This window comes from Colossoma macropomum, unplaced genomic scaffold (genome assembly GCF_904425465.1).
Source record: "Colossoma macropomum unplaced genomic scaffold, Colossoma_macropomum, whole genome shotgun sequence".
Taxonomy (NCBI): Eukaryota; Metazoa; Chordata; class Actinopteri; order Characiformes; family Serrasalmidae; genus Colossoma; species Colossoma macropomum.
In genome coordinates this window covers 16,346,341-16,372,688 of record NW_023494790.1, presented here as the reverse complement: position 1 = coordinate 16,372,688, position 26,348 = coordinate 16,346,341, and the positions used below count along the sequence as shown (strand labels likewise).

The following is a 26,348-nucleotide window of genomic DNA, read 5'->3' as shown; positions in this document are numbered from 1 at the left end:
CCTTAAACTGGGCCAGGTTGTGTCTTGGGTGTGCAATTACATTTGAAGTAAAAGGAAAATTGTGTAAATGTGTGCTAATTTAACAGTTGTGATGTCATTACTCAACCCATTTTCCATTATGAAGACAAAAGTAACACTTTTTAGAACATTTACAGACAAAACAGATTATAACAGATTACTACTACACAGCAAATTGGCAGTTAGTAATCTTTAATTGTTGATTTGCTAGGGGTTTAGGCTTAGTAGAAGTCTGTAGGAGTAAGTTCTTTTAAAATCTCCTTAAGATTAGTAATGAGGAGGATCAGACTGACTGAGCTCCGTCTAAACACAGAGGCACATTACTGCCTGTAGAAGGAGGAAACACTGCGGCGTCTGTGCTTCAGAGTAATCAGCATGAGCACTTGTAATGCTCATATCCTCTTTGACTGCTTTAAGTCTCACTAACTGCAATCATTGTTCAACACTGCAACTCAAATAAAGGTTATTTTCAAGGTGCAAATACCATTTGTTAGAAACCAGGCCTGACTTTCATCTTAGTATATATTTTGAATCACTGAGTATGGGCATTCACCTTTCTATTCATGTTTAAATACAGGAGTAAAACGCACATCACAGCTTCACCAAATTCAAGGTGGCCCCGTAAAACAGTACAAGACATTTGAGCATACAAATAAAATAACTTTACACTGTTAAAAGTGTAGTTTTAATAACACATTTTTCTGAAGAGGGTGTCAGGCACAAATGACTTTACATAGTTTCACTCTTTATTTAACAAAGTCAAAAAACACCATGTCCAAGAACTAAAAGTCTACTAAATTCTGGGAGAAGATTGGAACATTCGCTGTAAGGGATATCAGACTAAAATGATTTCAAAGGAAATCGCCTTTTCAATTAAGTGTTTGAACTGTTATTAACAGGCTAATGGTTCTGTTTGGAATTGGCTCTGGTTGCTCAACTGCCAAGGTAGGTTACACTAAAACGTGAGCCATAAAAAGAACATGGCACATCATGACAACAAATGAACTGCAAAATCATTTGAATTGTTCATTAATGAGCTCCTGTTTGTTCATTTTACTTGCAGAGCTAAAAATATGGCAAATATGGTAACTATGTGAGAGACACTACACAGCTTTGAAGAGAATGTTAAGCATAATCGTGATTGCCAGCTTTATTATAGCTTAAAGATATAGGCCCTGAATAAGAAGCTGTGCTTAACAGGAATTTCAGTGCTGGCAGCTGAATTCAATTTTTTGACAAACCTCACACACAACCAAGCACGTATGCATATATATATACACAGACATACAAATACACATTCACACACACTTGCACACTCATGTAAAGAGGCCATGTAAGAGCAGAAAGAAGTACCTTTCCCAGTTAAACATTTAAGCTGAACCATTTTATCCAACAAATAAACGAGAGGAATGACATTTGGAGTTCTACAGGCTCTGTACAGTAGGTCGGATCATACTGCAGTGGTTTGCCCATGTCCTTTGTTTAAAACTAAAATCTCTGTTCTCCTGAACCTTAAATGCAGTCTTGAAGGCTCAAAACAGCTTTTTTTGTAAAATATCTGTAGTAGTTTTACAGTTTAGTAAAGGCACAAAGTTCTCATTGTGAGTCCAAAGCGTCCTGCAGCGCAGTGTCTGTGCTTTATTGGTTATTAAAGGGTCCGCATCTTGTGGGTTACGGCGCTGGCTGCCCGCATGACTCGATAGCGCTCCCGCAGATTTCGCCGCCTCACATGCTCATTTGTGATCTCCAGAACATTCGCCACAGGAAACCAACCCTTCTGACCATCAGACAGACGGATCCCTTCATACCATCCTAAGGAAGGAGTGAAGGAAGAGAAGCATGGGAGGGAAAAAGGGGAGGGAAAAGTTGGAGAGGTTAGAGCTGGACAAGGGAGGAATGAACTACAATAATCTGTAAAATTAAATGATCCCTAAATAGAAGAAACAATTTCCTCCCTTTTTCTTGTTTTTTGTTCTTTTCCTGATGAGGTCCACTTATGTTTGTGCGGGTTTTGTACCAAAAACAGTCATAATTGATTTTCATGTTTCAGGTCTTTACGAATGATACATTTTATTAAATTCACTCTGTTCTGATTGGCTGCCTTGCATTGCACCTCACTGAAAAAGCAACACTCCTGGGCTAAACTACTATAGGCTGAATACATGTAAATATATTAAACACTTTTATTTAAAATGTGCATAAAATTTGGTTTTACATCGCATTGCCCTTAATTACTCAGTTACTTAGCTAATAGCACAGTGCCGTCTATGTTGGCTTTAGAACTCATTATTTATTACATAATAGCAAAAGTAATTAAACAAAAATATGATGAAAAAATACAAATATTAGTCTTAATAACTCCTTTATACCAATGTATACACCAGCTTCTGTGTTATGTCATGATTATACCATGGTCAGGTTTGCTCAAGGTAATCAATTGCAGGTATGCTCACAGTATATAACCCAGCTCTAACCAGAATATAGGAAATGATAAGCATCAAAGTGATGTATACAATTGACTGCATAATATCTGAACAGAACATTTATAAGTGTCTGTTTGAAAATATCTGTGTGGACTGTATGTAAGCCTTAATAGAATTATTGCTTGTGTTTATTACATAATGGATATGACAGAGCAGGAGGCTAAACAAGGATATTGAGTGCACATGAATTCATCTGCAACTATATTAACGCATGGCTCACCCTCGTTGGTTTTGCGTACGACATTGACGATCTCTGGGGGCTCCAGATTTAGCTCGTCAGTCTGCTTCGCCACGTACTGCTCGACACACTGCACTTGTGGACAGTCTGAACACATACACACAAGGGTGGAGCATGAAAGACACTGCACACACTTTACAATTTATCTTCTACACTCTAACCGCTGCGTCAGCAAACAGCTGCAGTTGCACTCACATCTGAACATCATTTGCAGGATGTTATGCACTGATTAACTACAAAATCTAATTAGCTACTAATGACTATATAGTGTGGGAGCCCAACCCTGTTCCTGGAGTTGTGCCGGCCTGCAGAGTTCAGTTCCAACACACCTGGCTCTAATTTTTAGATGGTGTTGAAGGCCTTGATGAACCTTATCAGGTCTGTTAGACTGGGACTGAAACTGAACTTGCATGGCCACAGTTCTCCAACAGCACGACTGGGCAGCAATACAATATAATGTAAGCAAAGTATACATACTTCACCTCCTTTTTAGACACAAACAATTATTCATGAACTCACCCCAGTCTTCATATATGACTTCTTCCTGCTCACTGTTTGGATCCTCAGGGTTGGGGAATGCCGCCAGCCATCTGTGCATGTCTGACCTGGGCGGAGACGCAAAGGACTCCACTGAGCATCTCAAATAACCACATCTAATACAGCACATACCTCCCCACCAACTTCACTACATCTCATCCATTAGATTCACGATCTTTTTCCTTAAAGGAAGGGTTGCTGCAGAAAGTCTAGTTTATACAATTTTGCCTGAACCCATCAGCCATGGCATGCTTGGCATCTGAAACTGTAAATATTCACTAAACTATTACTTTAATAAGAACTAGCTATGTAACAATACACATACTTTCAGTGTTTTTGATTTAGAGGTCAATATACGATAAATTTTTTTCCATACTTTGTGAGTTTAAATCATGATTCTGGAGAGCTGGAATAATATTCTAGACAGATTGGTTTGGCTCAGATAAATAAAAGTTCTCAAATAGAACGTTTTAGATGATTGCCGCTTAGCTACGCCCACACTAGGTACAACCATGTTGTTTCATATATCGCTGAAAAACCTCCTGTAGAATCTAACTAGAATATCACATGACTATTTCTCTTTAAGCAACAACATTCTCACAAATAGTGCATGTTCTCTCACTGAGTAATGCAATTCTAAGGCAAATTTGTAAAGTTGTTTTTCCCAAAAGCAGCTTTTCTCTTCATTGAGAAAGAAAATACCTGCATTAACAAAATTGTGCATGTTTGTTTTTAACCATATTAAAAAAGGATTTTACAGAAAGAAAGGTTTCCTAATACATTGCTCAGAGTTGGATTTTTGCTGGGTTTTGTGCTACGAAATGATTTGAAAAATATTTTATAACAACAGGACATTGTTCTTTCTTGATTAAACCATAAACAATGCCATTAAATCATATGTTCTTTAAAACCTTTTCTCTGGTGTGTGATCAAAATGAAATAAATATTTTAATTCTAACATCGAAAGGCCAATGTTTATTTTAATGCAAAATAAAATACATTTAAGTAGATAATGTTTCAAAAAATACCTTCTAACCTAAATAAGAACTAACCAATGACTCTAAAGGACGTTTTTTTGCTGCAGTATACTGTACAGTCCATACTCACTGTGAGGGGGCTTTTATTAGCCTCTCCATCATGCGTCCCTGGTGGTTTTCCAGCAGCGTGAGGCAGAAGACGTTCTCCAGGCTCGGCGTTGGAGGATCCTCATTTAGTGTCTGCACCTGCACCAGAGAGCGATGGGCGTGGTCTATCACCACATAGCGCTCTGAGCTGCAGCACAACAAAAGAGGAGTCCACCATTACAAACCAATCCATCAAACTGTTCTCTTTAGTGTTCTGATGAAGAATAAAGCACTTCATAGATTTGTCTGATCCTCTACTCAACATCCACTCTGAGCAGGCCGAGCCACTAAGTCTGCATTCAGATGTTGCATCTCCTATTTAAATTTTCATTTTTATTTGTCCCCAAAGGATGGATATGCCTGCTGAACGTGGCCCAAGTATGCCTGCATATCATGCATTTTTAACTGTAATATTACTGAAATGCAGACATATTTTCATGTAGTACACACTTTACACACATTATAATGTTCAATAGAAATGTGACTCCATGTTTTCGGTGCCATTTAGCCCTTGTAACTCTGTAAACATATCATTTCAACTTTGATTTTTTCCAAATTTAATCTAAGAAAACATGGAATGAACCATTTGAAAAATGTGTTAACCCATCTTAGGAACAATATCTCATTTCTTATAAGGTTTCTGGTGGGTGATGGCGTAAATGAGTGTTTAGATTTTTGCAAAGAATTAGCAACTACACAAAAATGTGTTTATCTAGTATAAGGACGTTAAAGACACTGTAATGATTTACTTAAAATTAATTACAGAAAACATTTTTTTATTATAGAATTTAGGTAGCAGAGATGGTTTTTATCAGCCAGTATCACAAAAACATTCTTCTCATAATCTTAAAAAATGTGGATGATGAACTTCCTGTTGAACATGTGACCTTTGTGTAATGTGGAATATTCCTTATATTTCATACAGTCGAATGTGTTCATGTAACAGCGCTGAGTGAACGACTAAAATATTACAGCCTACAATCTAAAACTGACTGGGTGAACTGACTACAAATGGGAAATGAAAGGAATTTTAATATTTTTAATAAAAATAAAAAAAAATTATAAAATTTTAATAATTATATTTTAAAGTAAAGTGTAGTTACAGTGAGCTGGGACAGGGAAAAATACTGTTTTCTAAAGCCGTAGATAGGTTTCATTAATATTTTGAGTTATTTATTTGAAACATGCATACAGGCTGTTGTGGAGGACATTTTCTATCCATGTCTAAAATGTCTTTGCCTTCACTTTTCATGCTTACTTGTAAATATAATGTAAAAGGGAACCAATTGAAAACTAATCATAGAATCACCTAGAGACAAAATGAGCACCTTCAGTGCATTACCTTTTCTTGTTGGCTAAGACGAGCAGGTCGTTGAAGAGGAAGAGGTAGACGGGGGTGAATTTGGGTTTGAGATTGAAGAGGGTTCCACCTTTAGCCATCTCCTGCAGTTCACCTCGCTTCTCCAGGAAACGGGTCTGCGAGATGATTGGCACTGCCTGAACGAATTAACACAGTCTCATTGTAATGCTTTATTAATTAAGCTTGTATCTTAATAAACATAAAGGGGAATTCCACAGATTTTTCAAAATTTCTACATAATTTAATCTTTAAGATGTAAACAAAGTCATTCAGAGAGATTTGATGTGAAGTGCTTCATTCTAGAGAAACATACTGAGTTAGAACTGTTGATGATAGGAACCAGACATCTGAAGAGTTTAATGACACACACAAAGTTATTATAAAAAAATTATTAGAATTACCTTTCCTGATGCCGGAGATAGTTTTGAGCAGATTTTGGTCTAAAAGGTCTTTTTTGAAAAATCCACTCATGGTGGGTTGGAATATGTAGGGTGTTGTGAGGCAAAATAGCACCAAAGAAAACTTTTTTTGGATTCTGTACTATTTTACTATTATCAACATTACATATAAAAACTAGGTTCCCTGCTACTTTTGGATAGCAAATAAAATTTTATATTTATGTTGTAGACATTTAGACCCTTGGTTCCTGTCACCACTGCTGTAAAGAAATCTGAGCCATTAAATTTCTCTACAATAAACTATTTCACATCAAACCTAAATGACTTTGTTTACAGCTGAACAACTGAATTTTGGAGAAATTTTGAACAATCTGTGGAATTCTCCCTTTACTCAACAAGTCACTGTTTTAATTGAGAAGATCTTTTAAAGGGAACTCATTCTATTCTACATTTTTCTTTTTTTTTTCCCTTGAAGCCCATTTTTAATGTTTGTGTAGTTTTATGTACCCAACACATTCACGTCTTCACATCCTTCACATCATTTAGAATCAAACAAGCTTTTTTTTTTCAAAAAAAGCAAAGAAATGTGTTTTTCCATAAAAGGAGAGTTTCCTGTATTTCTTTTAAATGTTGTTAAGTGTGTCACATGACCTCTTTATGTGGTGTAAACATCAATGCCTCACTCTTGTGTTTGCAGACAAAATGCAGCGAGCAGCCGCTCACCTTCAGTTTGTCAAACTCCAGCATCTTGTTGATCTCAATGAGCTCTTCCATCTGTTTCATCTTTCCGACCTGGGTGTTACACTCGTCTATAATCTGTACATGTGTGCATGTGTGTTATCAGGGAGGGGAGAAGAAAAGCATTTGAGCATTCATGCAAGACATATGGGGTGTAGCAAATGCAGTACGAACCACAGAGTTTACTTAACATTGGCAAATGCCTACAGCTATAATTAACTCTACATGAAGTCTGACCAGAATAGACATATAGTCTTAAGGCCTGTTACTGATGCTGCGTTTGAGTACTTTGAGTACTACGGACCAGTCTACTGAATTAGTTTGAAATGCAGTCCCACAGTATAAAAAACTATTAAGTATTCAGACTTTTGATATTTACAAGGATTTTGTTATGATCTATTTAACTCCAAGGTATTAATTGAGATAGTAATAAGCAAAATGAAAAAAACATGATTTATAGGATATTTTCCTTATCAGTTTTCACATTACCACTAAAACACAAAGAATTCTAGTCCACAGGCGAAGCCTTATTTTAGCCACACTCCTGCATTTTGGAGCAGGAAGTGAGACTGCATCCTTGATGTTAGATCCCACTGTTTTCAAGTAAATGTGTCCCAAAGTCTGAAAATCAGTGGGGAACTTAAAGAATCGTCACTGCTGAAACACCTTTTCTGCTAAGTAAACATTTTGTGTTTTAATGGAAACTATTCTGATTTTATGTGTGTAAAACTGTTTAAAGCTGTTTTTGCTAGTCTTGTACTAACTAGCCTTTTTGAGTCAGAGAAATTATCACTACCATAAAAGTCACTACCGAAACATTTGGTAAAGTTTCTGTAGTCTTATGATTGCTTTGTTAGTGACAAAATGAAATATTTAATCATTTATTTTAATAAAATAATCATAATTAAGGTACATGGACATTCAAGTTTTTAGTATAAATTCAAGTCACTTAAAAGTCTGAAACTGAACTTTGAGCCAGTTTGGTAGAATGATCCATATACCAGAGGTTTACGAGTAAATATGACTTCACTCTGCTCAGGTGCTTGCTGGAAGACTACACAGAAAAGGAAAGCATGGAGGTCTGGAGAAAACCTATCCTACTGTCTCTCTGGTACATTAAAAAAGGACATAGATCACATATAAGCAAATTAGGTATGTTTTTTAACATTCACCACCATGTTTACTGTTTTTTACCGTCAGAAAAGGCGAAAGGTTACACGTGTCATACATCATATCTGGTAAACTTGAGGATCATATAGAATCTCAAGTTTCTTGCTCATAAATACTATTTCATCGGCTGTTTGAGTGCAATTTACAATTTGGAAAATTGGCAAGCTCCCACAGCATCGTTATACTTCAAACAACTGTCTCATTTTAAAGTGCCTCTTTCTTCCATGTCCTGCAGAGTTCTCTTTCATTTTGTTGTCCTAATTGTCTATTCTGGTACAGTGTGCTCCGCTCTGATATCCGGAGTGGAACACTGGCCCAAGTGTCTATTCATTGTCATGAGAAAATGTTGCTAATAAGGACAGGTCACAGTCCTGGCGGGATGTTTACCTTGGACACAGCGGTCAGAGCTTTGGAGGCGGACTCTTCCTTCTCCGTTTCCTCAGCAGTTCTTTTCAGGATGTTCTAATAACAAAAAACTCTTGTTCTTCATTCATAGTGAACCAATACATACAGTAGAATATGTTATACTATGTTTTTATGTGTGTGTAATAACAATCACAATGCACTTCTGGAGATTCATAAAAGCAATCATTCAATCAACCAGTAATAACGGATAGTAAAAGTAAGACAAGCACTAAATAACAAAGCCCTGAGATTTTAAGATAATTTTATATTTAAAATATATATGTCCGATATTTAAATATGTCTACCTCAACAAGAATCTTGATGCGTGTTATTCGCTGGAAGGGCAGCATCAGGAAGGACATGAAGGGCAGCCGCTGGCATTTAGGAGACTCCTGCAGACGACTGATTACAGCAGCAAACTGCGAATTGGTTTGCCTGGAGGATATGACCCAAAGACATATTAGACACACATTGCACATTGCAGATGGAGTGTATTCCTCAGCTACAGTACCCAGATGGATTATGGTTAATCCCTTAAATGGCCAGAGTTTTATTGCATACATTTATAACCTAAGAATAGCTCAGCCAGTTTGCATTGTAGTGCCTGTAGTTACTGAATAATAAGCCTTAGTATGTAATAAGCCTGGAATTTTAAAGGGATCACAGCAAACAACATTACTACTACAGGCCAAAAACATCAAAGCATTTTTTAAAATGTGTTCAAAACTATTAAATCAGTTTACAACAACCAACAGTTTACTGTCTAGTCTAACCAAAGAAGTCATTTAGTCATGGGAGGAACCACATTTATATGGGGGTGAACACGTCCTCTCACTCGGCCAAAACACCCCTCTATTTGTAGCTTGTTTACACAAATGTTCAAATACAATATCTGAATCCAAATCCAATATCCAAATTTAATGTGTCCAAATTGAATGTAATGAAATAAAAAAGGTTGTAAAAATAATTGTCCCTGGGGTAGAGTGAAAATGTTTCAGACCACCCATACAGAACAGAAATTGTTCTGCTGCAGGGAGAGAAACAAGTAAAGAGTGTGTATAAGGCCTGTGTCACATATACTACATAGTTTTTTACTTCGGGGCGCATATTAACAAGTTAGAACGTTCACACAGCCTGCAAAAGCAGAGCGGCAGCACGTCCCAGATGCTGTATCCATGCATCAAAACACAGTAAATTAGATGCCTAAAACCAATGAAAATTAAATTATGTAGGCTTGAAATGACTGCCCAATCATAAGTCAGAAAACTGCACAGGGGTAAATATACGCCCCTTTATGAATTACTGTAAGGTAATAAATGTATTTACTGATGTTTAAAAATGGATGTCTACTGTATTTATGAATGTCAAACATGTGCAAGCTATAGCAGCCACACTGTCGTATCACTCCTGTCACGCAGAGGTAATGTTTATTTAAGCAACTGCCTAATTTGCCATATAACAAAAAACTGTACTTCTCTTTTTAAATTGCTGCCGTAATTTTCAAGCACGTCAGACTCTTCATGCTTAATTTTCAAGTAAACCCCAGAACCCAACCTCCAACATTAAAGCACCCAAAATTTAGTTTCATTTATTGCATTTATGTGCATTTAGATTAGCTTTTTGTTTTACTCTTTGCAATGATATACTGCTTTTCTAGTGCAGGATTTAGCAATCATATTCACAAAGGGCAGATGTGGCAGCATAAGTACACTTATTCTACTTCAGTTGGTCTCAGTCTGATTAGCTGAATAGTTACATGAGGTGTACTCCTGCTTGGTTGAAATGAAAACCTGCAGCTACACCAGCCATTTGTCAATAAGACTGGAAACCCCTGCTCTAGTGTAATATATGATAAAACGCTTCACATTCTTTGTTCATAACAGTCCTTTACATTGACCAATTCTGAATTACAAACAACCGACGCTGTTAATCAAGACTTCAGGAGCATCTAAATGTAAGAATCGAGCGGAAACAATTAGAGCCGCAATAAAACAGGACGTCACCAGGAGCAAAATAAATCTAGATTGAATTAGTTGGTAAACTACAGCTGCAGACTTTTAGTCAGACAATTTTGTTCTGCATAACTGTCCATTATCTCTTTATAACATAATATTTTCAACAGCTTTGGCCTGTAGTATGTAAGCAAAATGCAGAGCTGACATTCAATTTGACCTGAACAAACTACTAAGGATTTTATGACAAAACAAAGTAACTAACAAACTAAGCAGTTTATGACCAAAACAGGATGGAAATATGTGTGGAATGTTTTTTTTTGCATGTTTGTTTGTGTATCCCTGTGAAAATTTACTGGTGTCCATTCTCACATGAGAGTGCTGTAAGTCTTGTCCTGGTAAATTTGGTTGCGGACGTAGTCAATGTATGCAGGGAAGTTATGTTGGGTGTGGTAACTGATGATATCGCAGATGTCGGTGATGAGTAAACTTTCATCCAGTCTGTCTTCCAGGTCCTTAAGAAACCTGAAAAAATCAGCCACATTTAAAAGAGGACTCCACAGAACATTTATCATAGCCACAACCATAGGACACTGACAATGTTGAAAAAATACAGTAATGTGCAAAAATTTTAGACAGCAAAAACGATTTCAAACTATTTATCGCAGTAGTCACTTCAGTAACAAGTAACTTCAAGTGTTTCCAGTAAAGCAAAATGCTGATTTCAATTTAATTTTAAAAAAATCTTTTTTTATTAGTATATATTTTAATGTTATTTTTTTTTTGCTGCCCAGATAAATGGCTTTACACAAAATTTGACTTTTGCACAGTACTGTATTCCTGATGGCAGGATGGAGCGCAACAAGCAGCTCAACACAGGCAATTTGGAATTATTTAGTGCATATAATACGTACGAACGCAGCTTAACAGACCTCAAAATTATTATTAATATTAATAATAAACCCGACTCACTTCTCGCTGACTTCTCGGATGCGGAGGATGTTAGAGAAGAGTGTTTTTTTGTCCAAGGTAGTAAGAGTGTCATTCAGTTCTCGTGACTCCAGAAAATGCTCCGTCAGCACACGCAGGGAACGCAAGTATGACACTTCCGATGTCAACACCTCAAACATGCTCTAGACACACGCAGACAAAAGCAAACACATGCATATCTCCACATATCTGGTGTTGAAATCTACACAGCGTGAAAAAAACAAAGTCAACTGCTGAAAACTGGATGCCAACCCAGATCTAATTATACATCTCTAACTCACACTCAATGTATTTACTGTGTTCCTCATTCCTACATTCTTTCTTCACCCACTCACTCTTTGACTTCTTCTAAGCACTACTCCTAGTCTCATACTAGTTTCTCTATCTCTCTTCCTCCTCTGCCTCTCTCACCTCCTGGTACTTGCAGTCCTCTGGAGTGAGTGTCTGTAAGATGCCACTCTCTCGGACAGCGGGCAGGTCCTGCCAGAGTGTGTTCTGCCTCAGAGAAGGGATGGGGCTACTCCTGGACCCTCCCGTGCCCGTTCCCGAGTTGGCCGCACTCCGCGGAGGCACATAGTCCATCTGGAAGTCTGCGCTGGTCTTACTAATGTTACGACACACAGTCTGGCGACGGATCTCCTTAGATATGTACGTTTCAGTGTAAATTTGGTATAGAAGCTCTGAATTGTGGATGGAAGTCAAAGAAATGGATGGAGAAAAGAGTATGAAACAAACATAAGCACAAAGTGATATGTCTAAATCAACATACTGTACTATGGTGGTGAACTATATTTTGTATGATAGTGTAAAAAAGATTTGAAGAATAGTAATTAAAGTTATTTTTTTATATATTTATATACAAATCTTAATTCCAAAAAAGTTGGGACAGCATGTGAAATGCAAATAAAAACAGAAAACAATGATTTGTAAATCCACTTTGACCTGTATTTGAATGAAAACAGTGCAAAGACAAGATGTAATGTTTGTTTGTGAATACACACCCCTTTATGCCCGCAACACAGTCCAAAAAAGTTAAAACAGGGGCAATTTAAGACTGAGAATGTTGTGATATGTTCAAAAAACACCTTAAACAGGTGATGCAATCATGCTTGGGTATAAAAAAAGCATCTAGGAGGCAGGCTACTTTGCCAAATAATCCAACACTTCAATGTTCAACATTCAAATGCGTAAAGGGCAAAGCCTAAAACTATAAGTGAATGGCAGTAAATCCTTGAGCTGGCACTGCATTAAAAACTGGCATGCTTCTGTGATCGACATCTCCACATGGGCTCAGAAATACTTTGACAAACTGTGAAGACAGTACTGAGTACAGCGGAAGCCATAGCCAAATGCCAACAATGTTCAGAAATGCAGTATAAAGTCAGGATCTGTCATGGTATGTGGTTGTGTCAGTGCCGATAGCATGGGTAACTCGCATGTCTGTGGAGGCATGTGGAGGATACACATTTTAGAGCAACATATGCCGTCTTCAAGACTTTTTTCAACATGCCAAGCCACATTCTGCATGTGTTACAACAGCATGGCTGCACAATCAGAGAAAACAGGTGCTAGACTGGTCTGTCTGCAGTCCAGACCTGTTTCCCACTGAAAATGAGTGACACATTATAAAGTACTAAATATAACAAAAAGCCCATGCTGTTGGATAGCTGAACACTGACCGAACAATAGCAAAAAAAATGATCAAAACTGGATCAACTGATGTCTTCAGTGATCAAATGATCAAGTGTAATTAAAAGGAAAGGAGACAGGAACACAGTGGCAAACACGCTCCTGTCTCAACTTTTTTGGAACACGGTGCAGGCATCAAATTAAGAATGAGCATGAATTTAAAAGAAGACTACAAAGTTCATAGGGTAAAATATCAAATAGAGTGTTTTTATACTGTTTTCAGTGTAAAATAGTTCATTGGACTTAAGGTTTATATGTTTCAAAATAATTCTAAGCACAGATGCTAAATTAAATTAAGTCCCCAACAATTTATATGGATTATACAATTGTGTGGAACTGCCATGATCTATTATCTGGCTCAGTGTTTACAGATTCTGCATCATTTGTTCCTGCAGAACTAAAAGCTCTGAAGCATGCATACCCTCTGGCATATGAGCTTCCATGTCAAGGGACTTCTGGCGAGTGAGGCCAACAGATGGTCTGGGAATAAAATAATGTCAACAAGTTATCTACACTGCAGACTACAGACAAAACACATATGGAGCAGACACTTTACGAGAAATAGGGCAAATCAGGGAGAATAAATTCATTACTTTTTATCCTCTTTTTCAGCATTTCCTCCAGTGCTCCCTTCATCTTCATCTTATTTGGAAGACACAGAAAGAGCGAGAATTAGATATTACAAAACATAAGCATACACAAAATACTTTAAAAATGAGAGTATGTTTATTGTTTTTGATTTCTATCCCCACGGGCCTGTAGGTAGGCTCATATTTTCAGTTTCTACTCTCATAATTACTACATGTATTAGTTTATTATTATTATTATTATTATTATGTACTCAGTTGTAAGCCTTAAGATTAATAACTGTGCCTAGGTACCTTGTCTTGAATTTGCATTGTACCTTTAATTGTCAGAGATTGACTGCTGAGGCGTTTGCCATTGGTCTTGGCTGGTGGAGGCGGAGGTTGCTGGTGAGGTTGAGGGCTGTCAGGAGGGCTGCGTTCAGCAGGGGTCAGTTTTGGGGACAGAGGCCGACTTGGAAGCTGAGGCAGCGCCACACCCCGGGGGGCCCGTATCGCTTTCTTCTTATCCAGAGGCATCCGGGGTGGGATGGCCGGAGGAGATCCATCGGAGATGCTTTTGGAAGGTCGAGGAGGCTTGGTGATTTGGATTGAGGGGGTTAAAGGAGTTTTATCGCTAGTATCTTTGCACTGAAAAATCTCTGGAATGACAGCTTCATAAATAGACTCCTCCTCTGACACAGAGAGGGCCTTGGGGAGGTTTGGCACAATCTGTGGTAAAGAGTTGATAGAGCTGAGCACAACCTCTGGACCGGGGTCAGATCTCCTCCTCAGCTGACCCTCGATAAGGTCCAGTGTGGCCTTAAATCTTGTTTTATTCATCACATGGGTTTCATTCTCACTGTCCCCCTCTTCTGAAGAGCCGCTCAGATACAATTCTGATTCCTCCTCCTCTTCCTCGTCAGATTCTATTCTCTCGCTTTCTCCCTCTCCTCCCCCACTCTCAGAGTCCTTGGGTTCTCTCGTCTTATTGTCTTGTTTGTCCTCCTCTTCTTCAAACTCTTCTTCCTTCTCAGGTATCCACACTAGTTTCATGCCAGGCCGCTGCAGGTGGCAGATGCAACTGCAGTTCTTCTCACACTGAGGCTCTGGGAGAGCGCTGCAGTCCTGCTCTGACCTCAGACTGCCACTCTGCGCCTCCACTTCTCTGCCATCAGGAGCTGGTGGCAAGCACACAAGAACATCAAGGCCTATCAGCAGAAGGATAGTTCAAGAAGTTTGCTTACATCACGTTCAACTTCAACTGCTTGAACCTTAAGAGTTCATATAGGCCCACACTTCACTCTCTTCACTCTCGAAATACAGTGGGGTCCAAAAGTCTGAGACCTCATAAATATTTAAACCTGGAAACCAAAACTTTTAGAATAAAAACAAAAACAGAGAAATGTATTACAAGTAAAATGAATAAGAAATATTCAAGATGCTGTAGCATTTCTAAATCAATATTCAAATTAGGAAAATTTGTGACATGGACAATGTTTAGGTCTTCGTACAAAAAGGTTTTTTAAGTCTTATTTCTTCTATTGAAGCCCGTGTTCAGACAACTCTCAGGAGCATTTGATCTACTCATCAGAGGCTTCTGCACAAACTTGGAGAGTACACACTCCAAAAAAGAAGTACTTGCCTAAACATTTCTTAAAATTTCTACTTTTTACTGAAGTTATGCTAATCATTTGTAATGAAAAACTATATTAAATTAGAAAATAATACAAAACAGAGGCATTTCATTAGTGTTCTCAAGACTTTTACACTGTACGCAAATGACTTACTAGTTTCATAGTTGCCAAATAATTTACAGCAGTAACTGGATAATAAGCCTTATGACAAATAACTGAATAATATGCCAAAGTTCAAAGGGCCAAACATTAAAGAAAACCAGTAAGTTGTACATTGCAGACATTGTCATCTCACTTAACCTTTAGATAATTTTTATCTTGAAACAAGACAGATTTGCATATACATATTTTCCGTGTGTAACCTGTCCACTATAAACCTGTAAAGAAAGTTTCTGAGGGTGTAGCTGCATTGCAAAATGACCATGGAGGCTTGCTGGTTCTCAGCAGTGCTTCACTAATCTCTTTATCACAACTCATAATCCATATGGGCTTTGTGTAACAAACAGCAAAGCAAAATCTCTTATAAGTCCTTCATAACACAGGAATAAAAGTGACCCACCATGTGGCAACTTTTCAAATAAAGGCAAAATCATTAGTGGCACCCTGCCAAAGTAAACCAATAAGCAAGCCTGCTCTAAAAGACCTATAATACTCTTAGCACACTAAATGCCATTAATCAGTTACTTCAGTTTATGCAGGTGACATACTTTAAAGGATAACTCTTGATTTAACAATCTAACTTATACTCAGTAGATGCTTTATTAGGTATACTTACTCTACAGCTGTAATCCACATTTTGGCAAAACTACTCACATATCAGACATTAGTTCTGTGTATTTTGTGTACAAAACATCTACTTATTCTATAAAACTGTATTACAGCATATTGTTGTATTGTAACTACTGTTATCTTGTAGCTAGTGTGTTAGCTTGGGCTAAAATATTAGCTTGTGGCTGGAGCTTTAGATAATAACACTATAAAGCACAGTTTGTTATCAAAAGTTACTAATTATTTGAAATCTGTTAAGTTGTGGAGTAACATCTTTTTGGAATAATTTCATATACTTATCAGCAACTTTTTTAATTTTATTGAAAACAGTGATCCCAAACAGTGTTAATGCTAATGTTAAGCTAAAGCATGTGATAAGATGTATCTGAATTTGATGTGTGCCACACTTAAAAAGAAGAGTTAGCATTTCACTGCTGGGGCCTTATTCAGTTTCTTCATGAAGGAAGTCAATAAAAAACTGAAACCTTTTCATGGTACAAGACTTTGGTATGATGATCATCTGACCTCTGAGTGCAACAGTAATGACAAAAATATGTGCATTACAAATTACAGTGCACTGTACAAGGTGTGACAGGTCAATACTTTCTAGTAGATGAGCTGATTGATATATGTCTTGCTAAGAATAAAACCAAGCTCAAATATTTGTCTGAGGACATTCTAATCATGACACTTGCAAATATTTTCTTACATATGGAACATGTGTACTGTCACTGTTGTACAAAAACCTTGTATCTTCGCAACAGTAAATTTATAGGAGAAGGAAAAAAACATCTGTTATAGTTAAGTGATTTTGGATTAATTCTCCTAGTCCATCTGTAAATATACACATGACGTAAAGTGAAGCTGGCATTTTAAAATGGTGAAAAAACAAAAAACATATAAAACCAGAAAAAGAAAAAAAGTGACTTTTCTTATGACAGCAATGACATGCAAAGATCACATCAATGTGCACTATATGGACAAAAGAATTTTAGGCACCCCATTCTAAATCCATAGGCATTAAATCCACAGGGCTCTGTGTGGGCCAGTCAAGTTCTTCCACATCAAACTCACCCAACCATGCCTTTATGGACCTTGCTAATTATTTGAAATTTGTGAAGTTGTGGAGTAGCATCTTAATGGAATCCTTTCATTTGCTTATTTGCCTTTATTGATCTTGCTTTGTGCACTGGGCACAGTCATGCTAGAACAGAAAAGGGCCTTCCCCAAACTGTTCCCACAAAGTTAGAAGTGTACAATTGCCAAAAATCTCTTGATCTGTTGAAGCATTAAGATTTCCCATCACTTGAACTAAGGGGCCTAGGCCAACCTTTGAAAAACAGCCCCATAGCATTATCCTCCTCCACCAAACTTTACAGTTGGTACAGTGCAGTCAGGCAGGTAATGTTCTCCTGGCACTCCTGCCAGATAAGTGAAGCGTGATTCGTCACTCCACAGAATACATTTCCACTGCTCCAGAAGCCAATGGTGGCATTCTTTACACCTCTCCATCTGATGCTTGGCATTGTTGCTTAGTGATGTAAGGCTTGCATGCAGCTGCTCGGCAATGGAAAATGGAGGTTTGGACTTTGCAGCTATTGAGTCAGTAGAGCGCTAACGACTTTTACGCACTATATGCCTCAGCACTCGGCGACCCGCTCTGTAACTTTACATGGTCTGCCACTTTGTGACCGAGTTGCTGTGGCTCCTAAACGCTTCAACTTTTCAATAATACCACTCACAGTTGATCGAATATCTAGGAGTGAAGAAATTTCACAAACTGACTTATTGTTTGACCTATTTTAGTATAATGCTCAAATGCATTGAGCTCTTTAGAACGACCCATTCTTTCGCATGTATGTAAAGGCCGACTGAGTGACTAGGTGCTTGATTTTATACACCTGTGGCAATGGGACTGAACGAAACACCTAAAATCAATGATTAAGAGGTGTGTCCCAATGCTTTTGTCCATATATTATAAGTCCAAGTTTATTCTGTTATTAAATAAGGACAACACAGTCCTGGCAAACTGTTTACATACACCATTGTACGTACATTCAGAAATATGATCTAGAATTTTACTGGGAGCACCATAAGTGAAGGAAAAAAGGTCAACTAAAGTCAAACAAATCAAGTTGACTGCTTTCGTAAATGTCATGAGCCAACTCTGGAATGTTATGATACGACATTCACAGAATTAAATCTTAAAGTCTTGAACACACTTGTCTGGAATACCCTGAGATATGGCCTACATGTGCATTTGAGTCATCAACACTCAGTATCACAGGCCATAAATCATTTCTGAAAAACAGGTTCTACCTAGGCTACCGTAGACAGTAATTACGTCCCCGAAAAGAATTCTCACTCTCTCGTGACCAAAGGGAGCCACCGCACCAATCTAATTAATCATCAGACATCTCTACAGGAAATAAAAGGGACAAAGCAGAGAGGAAGAGAGAGAAAAGACAAAAAACACATCCAAATATCAAAACAGAAATACATATATGCAGGAAGTCATGCACAAGCACTCAATCTTAACACATACATTGCGATAATATCAGATTTCAGGTTTCAGTTTCATCTGACATTCAGTTGGCCACTGAAACCTTTACCCTGAAACCTCCAAAGTGCTATTATTTTCATGAAGTGTATAGTGAGCTGCTCATGGGCTTTCTCTTTTATGGATATCCCTTATCTAAGGCCACAAACAGAATGAAAGAGAAAGATAGAATAACCTTTGCCTACAGAACTAAACATGATGAAACCAGAGTTCTGATATGCCACATTAACCCTGTGATCCAGCAACATTTTTGAATATATGAATGAAATGGATAAAATTTGAAGAATTTTACTTTCTTGCTTACCTCCTTTTGTCAGACTATGAGCCACAGCATCTAGTACACTCACTTTGATCTTAATAAGCCTTCTCTTTAAACACTCAGCCATTTCAAAGTGCTAGAAAACCTGTACCTGCTGATTCTTTGACAAGCTTTGCTGTTTTTGAGTCAGTAACTGATAAATTGCAAGATTCACATGTGGAGGTGGGTCTGTACGTTTAAACCATTCTTTATGATTCTGTTCAAACTCTCGGGGCCAAAGTCACACAATAAACCAATAAAACTGCAAAGAGAAGAGAAAGCACTGCAAATTAGTTTATTCGCCCTGATCTGGCAGTACAAAGGTTCACTGCAATTCTTCCACCAACACCTTAATGAACACTTGCTTACCTATTACTCACCATACATGGCCCAAATGCCAATGTTTAGGGCTGGTTTCCATGACCCAGATTAAGAGCCTATGTCTAGAAGTGTAAAGTAAAAATCCTCCCCAGCATTTTGGACCAACTGCCTGGCTTCTGCCGTTAGCTAAAACCAACAGCGGAGGTGTTCAGGCTGAACCAAAATCCTTGGGAGGATTTTACTTTCTGGACCTGAATTTACAACCTTGGCCTATATCCTAAATTTTCTTGTATTTTTTTTCCTGAGGTCCAAAGAATCCCATATAATTAAACCAGCTGGTTTTGTTTCTGTACCTTTAAGCAAGACAGAAATGACCTCTGTACTGAAAAGCTGCCTTGTATTTTACCTGAATCAAAAGGCAGTTCAGGGCTAAACTGCTGTAAACTGAATAGGTGGATTTATGTAAATGTATTTGTTTCTGTGGCCACTTATCCTCCTGGGTTGCAGGGGGTGTTGGAGCCTATCCCAGTGGTCATTGGGCAGAAGGCAGGAAACACCTTGGACAGGTCACCAGTCCATCGCAGAGGAGACACACAGACATACACATTCACACATACACTCACACCTAAGGGCTATTTAGCATCTTCAGGTCTGACTGCATGTCTTTGGACTGTGGGACGAAACTGGAGCACCCGGAGTAAACCCAGGCAGACACAGGGAGAACATGCACACAGAAAGGACCCTGGTCACCCAGCTGGGGAATTGAACCCATGCCGTACTTACTGTGAGGCGACAGTGCTTCAGTTTCCACATAATACACCAAATTTTTAATTTAAAAATAAAAGAAAGAAAATTAGATTTTCTATTATATGGGCCATTTAAGCATTTCTCTGTGGTGATTTAGTCCAAGACTAGGCCTGATACAAACTGGCCCTTAGAGTAATTATTGTAATTTTAGACTAATTTTGGAGTTCAGAGATGGTCATTTTAGTAAAAAGTACAACTTGTAACACAGCCAGTGCAGCTCAAATGTAGAATTTCTACATCATGCAATGACACAGCAGCTAAGCATGAAACTCAGACTAAGTGAAGTTTCTGTGAATCATAACCTAAATCTTTCAAGATGATGCAATCTAAAACTTGGCAGACGCTCCTAAAGTTACTGTCAAATTCCCATAGCTCCATAATGTATCCCATTTCCTTTAAACCTAAGTAGACCCATTTAGTTAATTTAGTTTGCTTTCAGGATGGATTGTTCTGTACCCTCCCCCAGTCCCATCTGTCCTTCAGAGCATCAGAACACTCCTTAAATAATTCCAGTTACACTGACCACTCAATGAACACCCAGAGCTAGCCATCTCCACACAAACAGCCTTTAATGCTTAAAGCTTAAATAAAATAAATACATAAGAACATAATATATACAGCAAAAATCACCTCAATCTAGCTGGCAAAATTAGCAGATTTGCACCATGTGTGCAAAAGGAATATTATAATTAGATAATGTGAGTAAAATGTGAACAGTCCTGATTGGAATCTTACATGGAAAAGCCTGACACAATGATTTAATATGTTTTGCTGAGACACATCATCACGATTCCCAAGAGGAAGACTTTGTGCCTCTTTTGGCAAAAATAAACACAAATTAGCACTATTCTGCACACTTCATACATTCAGAATACGCATTAGTTTACCTGCCTGCTAAAACATTAAGTAAAAAGGGAAATTACCCATATGAATCAAGATCAGTCCTCCCTATATGTTGCCATGAGGTTGTAATTATTCCCAGGTAGGTTAAGCTGAAGGACAGCTAAACTTGATTTATATACTGTTTGTATAGGTGTTTATAGGCAAAACATAAACACACCACATTAAAGAGACACAAATCCTCTCTCACTCTTACATGTACTAGCACCCTCCTACCCCTACCTCTCTTTCTTTTTCTCTCTCTGCCCTGAAAAACTTGTTTTCCACATTTCATGTGCTCCTTGTAACTTGAAACAAACAAATGTACCGTGCATTGACAGCATCTAGGCCCATGTTTTGGAAACTAGATTTTGTTGCTTGCTACAGTAGCACAAATGATCAAAAACAAGCCTAACAAAAACAAACATTTCAGCTAAATGCTGGAAGCATAGGAATTGAGCTGACACACTTGCTCTTGCTTGTTCTGGTTCATTTTAATCAACTGCATTGAACACTTTCAGTTAATATAAGCAGAGTAAATAAATCTAATTTCTGTGTTTTGTACTACGACTTGTCTAAAGGGAGTACTACGAATCTACAAAAGGGAGAGCAAACTAGGCCTAAAAGAAACGCCAAATCCACATTTTGGTTTCATGGCTGTTTAAATGGCCTGTAATAATGAAAAGTAAAAGGATATGTCTCAAGCATTGCAAGTATACTGAAAAAAAAAGACAAAACAACAACACTTTACCTGATCGTCCATCATCTGTGACATCAGGACAAGAGTCTCCCTCTGCTTGACCTGCTGCTTGTGTCTCCTTCTTTTGTGTCTGTCTTCGTTTCGCAGGTAGCGGGGGGGCCTGGTCAGCCTTGACCTGGGGTGGCACTGTGACTCTGGGCCTTGGCTTGACTGCGGGCGCTCTCTTGGCTTTCTTTTTAGAACCGCTGTCAGCTGCACCACCAGATGTTGCAGATGAATGCGTCACATCTGGCTGGTTAAACTTGCTGACTATCTTTAGTACATTTCCAGAGCTCCTAGCAGGTGTGTCCTTGTCCGTAGGCGGTATATCTAAGGAGCCATTAGAGGGTTTGGAGGGTAGCGGGGGTTTCTGTTTGACCTCAGGTTTTGGGGGAGGTTGCACAGTTTCTGGAGCAGACATGTTTCTATCAGTTGAGTGTTTACGCAGCGGGATCTGGCCAGCATCAAGCCAGTCAGTGAGGTCACTGAGGGGTGTCCACTTTCATCCTGCAGGAGAAAGATGTTTCAGTTGTAGGTAAAATAGTTAAGAGTAAATGTGTTATTCTTATAGTGCCAAAGAACTCACATCTTGTCTATTTTTAAGCCAGTGAAAATCAGAAAAAAAACACATTTTGGAAATGTACTGTGACATTATTCCAAGTGAAATGCATATAAGGAAGGGTCTTTAAGCTAGATGAGCACTTTCACATGACGATAGGTGGGTGAGGTGGTAGGGGGAGATGAAACATGATATTATTGGTTAACATTAATTATTTTTCTTTGTCTGCTGGTGTACTTTATGTTATCAAAACTCAGAAGACATTTTCGTGGTGCGCAAAATTCACTACACTTTAGTTAAAGATTACAGGAAAACAAGAATTCTGCCAATGAAACACATGACACAATGAATTGTGCTTAACATGACCAAGCACATGAACTAACAATGTAAAAAACGTAAATTGTGATTTCAGGTGGACTTTAAATGTTGGTCATATTTTGTTGCTGCTGAAACAAAAACCTGTATCTCCATTTTTTGTTATTTTTCAGTTTTTTTTTTTATAAAACTTTAAAATGCTAGCAACCTTTACATTGTGTGAAAATTTCATGATGAATTAACCAATAGATATGTTCCAAAACTGGAATAAAATCTTGAAGTTTGAAAAAAATTTGAAAGTTAATAATGTTTTTTTCTTCTACTATAAAGTTATCAGTTTAAAAATACAGGGTTTTTGTCTGACAGTGACAATATCAATATTTTGCATTATGAGATTGGTGTAAGAATATTATAAGATTCAATCTATTTCTAGACACTGTTGTACTTATTTATTTTGAGTAATTCTGTGAAGTGATATTATCTCACCGGACTGACAGATAATGTTGCCTCTTTCAAGAAATGCAGTAGGATATTATCACTCAGTAAGATGAGTTTATATGCATTAAAATGTCTATAAATTGGTTGAATAATATATCATCTATATTATATAGAGTCATCAACACAGCCCAGAAGATTTCCCTCGGGTCCCGCTGCCTAAGCAGAGTAGCTAACATATTGAAAGACCGATCCCATCCTGGACATCATTTGTTTGACCCGTTACCCTCAGGCAGACTTCACAGCCAAACAGACTTAAGAGCAGCTTGTAACCCACTGCAACAAGAGAACTGAACACTGACATTGTACACTGACATTCAGGCACTAACAACATAGGAACTGACCTTCTATCCACACCTATCCAAAATACACTCAAGGAATGTTAAAAGATGTTTAGATTCATTGGCACTTTTATATTTATTTATTAAACTGCACTATTTGTAAATAGAATTACTACCATCCACAAATGTGCAATACCCTCATTTGCAATTTCACAGCTGCTACATTTATATTGACCCATTTTCAGTTTACTTTTTTATAACTTTAAATTGTATAGTCTTTTCCTTTAAATATCTTGCATTTTATACTTGCTTATATTTTCTTTTATTCCTAGTTTAATGTTGTTTGTTAATGCACCATTAGGATTGCTGCCCAATTTCACTGTACTCTGTGCAATGACAATAAAGTATCTTAACAATTATTTACAAGAAATATTAAGATATATTGCCTACAGTTAAGATGCTTTACTCTGCCGAAATATAATTTTTGCATCCATCCATCCATCCATCATCTAAACCGCTTATCCTTCTGGGCCACGGTGGGGTGCTGGAGCCTATCCCAGCTGTCATCGGGCGGAAGGCAGGATACGCCCTGGACAGGTCGCCAGTCCATCGCAGGGCAGACAAACAGACATATACATCCACACACACACTCACACCTAGGGGCAATTTAGCATGTCCAATCAGCCTGACTGCATGTTTTTGGACTGTGGGAGGAAACTGGAGTACCCGGAGGAAACCCACGCAGACACGGGGAGAACATGCAAACTCCACACAGAAACGACCCTGGTCACCCGGCCGGGAATCGAACCCAGGCCCTTCTTGCTGTGAGGCAACAGCGCTACCCACTGCGCCACCGTGCCGCCCTATAATTTTTGCAGTGTATTCCTAATTGTCCCATATGATCATTCTACCACCATCATGCTTTTTTTGCTAATACTCTTACTCTTTAGGGTTAAAACCAAAAGAGTAAACCATCAAACCTATGTGAATGAGTTAACATTGTAGGCAAATCATGTGTTCATGACCTATGTGATCAACATCATAAACTGCATATCAGAGAACTTTCTGGAAAGCTTCAGGAAGTACACTACATGTCCTATTGGACTTGAACTTCACCCTTAAGAGTCAGGTGCACTACAGATCTTGTTAAAGCCTACCTGTTAAACAAAATTCCCTACATTTGATGTGATCCTGCAGAATATTACGAACAGCATTGTCAGCCTGGCTGCAGAAAGGCTCAGATTTCTTAAGTTAGCCTACCAGTCCTCTGGGGATTTTAGAGGGGAAAGGGTGTTTCGCCTTCGGCTTCCTATGTCAACAGCTCTGAACTTTGGAATTGCTCCTTGTCTGTTTGACTCATTTCTCAAACAGACTCAGCAAGTCGAACGAGTTCTTGTACGCAGCACTGCACTTTGTCAAAACGTCCTGCATGTAACTTTAACCGAGTAAAGAAAATAGCCTCTCATGCAAGGTGTAATTCCTGAAAAAGGAATTGCAACCTTTTTCCTCATTTTTCAACACATACCTCAGCAAAGCTATGCTGGTGCACCTGTGCACTTCTCCCCTGCTGCACAAATAGAGTCCTGATGCCACGACTTACTGAGCTACTTTTCTCTAGCTGTGGTATTCTGAGAAGTCATTCACAACCACTCCCTGTCTATTCTTTCACAAACAAACTCACTGCTTTGGAACATCCTTCTTGCTCTTCCTGTTGTGAACTTTGCCTTCGCTTCTCAGGTTCCAAATCCCATCAGGGACACGGACATAAAAGGGTCATTACTGCTAACTTGCTGGGGCATATGCAATAGAGCTTTAAGGGATTTGGCAATCCAAACTAGAGGAGATTAAGTTTGTTAACGTGGGATAATTTCCCAAATGCTGAATCATATTGTGATCCTGAACAGGACTAACCTCTTTAACTGCACCAGGCTGACCGAAAGGTAATATATAAAATCAGTCACCCATGTTTGGGTTATTGTTACCCATGGGTTTCTATACAACATCTTGAATGCACCCCTAAGCACATCCCTCTCAGACAGTGCCCTTTATCTTTCAATATCTATTGGAGGGTTAGGCTTTTTTGTTTTTTTCCGGTCAGTGACAAAGTGTCAGCAGAGGTGGGTTAGTAGGACAATCTTCCAGTGTGTCTACCATGTTATCCACTCCATAAACACTGATGTATTGTGTACTGATAGAGTCACTGGTTATGGGCGACAGTGAACGTAATGGACAGATTCCATCAAGCTGCTACTCTCTCTCTCTCTCTGGGTGTGTATGTGTTTTAAGACAATTTGATGGGACTATTTTAAAAAACTGCCATACCCTATTCACTGGTCTTTTAAGACCTCCTCAAAGTTATTGTTTAATGAAGCATGATTTAAAAGCTCACAAAATAGCCTACAAAATACAGTGACTACAATTAGATTTTCAGTTCTCCACTGACCACTACACGCAGGAATACTGAAGAGCCCCTCCTGCTTGTCAAATGATTGCAATGTGAAGCTCTAGAAACAAGGGTAATACAGAGGCTACTCACCCAAGGCTTCCTTTGCTGCTCATTTAACCCACGTTAGCAACTCCACTGACAGAAGAAATCCCATTTCAGCACAGTCCGGCAGATCACACCTATAAAGTCCCTATCAGCTTAAGTCAAACCCTATCAGTGGTCAGGAAACAAATACATTTCCAGACAGCCGGCAGAGCTCAAATGGAAGTGTGTTTCTTTAACAGGTAGACAGCGCATCACATCGAGGTCCAGATCTCGCCTCCCTCATGGTCTGCTGGCTCTCCTGACCACTCGGACCTTTTGTTGTTTATCCTCTGCACATCCTCGGCTCTTTGTTTCCCAGATCGTGGGGGCCTGCTGCTGGCGAACAACCGGCGAGGGAAGCAAGCTGGGCAGTTTACTGCCCGGATTTGAATTACCCCTCCCTAGCTCCCCTCCACTCTCCTCCCTCTCTCCCTTCTCCACCCTCTCTCCCTCCCTCTTTCTTCTCCATCCTCCCCTTTTCCCCCCTTTGTCGC

At 38.5% G+C, this 26,348-nt stretch overlaps 1 protein-coding gene across 3 annotated transcripts; it reads right to left on the bottom strand.

Annotated features, from left to right (window-relative positions):
• Positions 1-676: 676 nt before the first annotated feature.
• On the bottom strand, positions 677-26,269 carry si:dkey-38p12.3 (rho guanine nucleotide exchange factor 15). Of its 3 annotated transcripts, none has more exons than XM_036572363.1 (16): positions 25,861-26,269; positions 21,687-22,181; positions 14,007-14,846; positions 13,696-13,744; positions 13,524-13,582; positions 11,825-12,093; positions 11,396-11,556; positions 10,796-10,948; positions 8,777-8,906; positions 8,454-8,528; positions 6,882-6,974; positions 5,743-5,897; positions 4,384-4,548; positions 3,259-3,344; positions 2,722-2,826; positions 677-1,830 (listed from the first exon to the last, which is right to left on the bottom strand). In XM_036572363.1, exons 2-16 carry the CDS (start codon positions 22,093-22,095, stop codon positions 1,667-1,669), a joined length of 2,913 nt encoding a protein of 970 aa, XP_036428256.1. In that variant the 5' UTR covers positions 22,096-22,181; positions 25,861-26,269; the 3' UTR covers positions 677-1,666. The 3 variants fall into 3 exon arrangements, with proteins under 3 accessions (XP_036428256.1, XP_036428257.1, XP_036428258.1); XM_036572364.1 differs by lacking the exon at positions 25,861-26,269 and adding an exon at positions 24,850-25,035; XM_036572365.1 differs by lacking the exons at positions 21,687-22,181; positions 25,861-26,269 and adding an exon at positions 18,935-19,494.
• Positions 26,270-26,348: the final 79 nt, after the last annotated feature.

Bases quoted from the DNA above. Each gene is read 5' to 3' on its own strand.
- si:dkey-38p12.3 (XM_036572363.1), bottom strand. From the start codon at position 22,095: ATGTCTGCTCCAGAAACTGTGCAACCTCCCCCAAAACCTGAGGTCAAA. The intron at 8,907-10,795 runs GTGAGAATGGAC...CATATCCTCCAG, and splicing joins AAGACTTACAGCACTCTCAT to GCAAACCAATTCGCAGTTTG. The intron at 1,831-2,721 runs GTGAGCCATGCG...CTCCTTCCTTAG, and splicing joins CGTACGCAAAACCAACGAGG to GATGGTATGAAGGGATCCGT.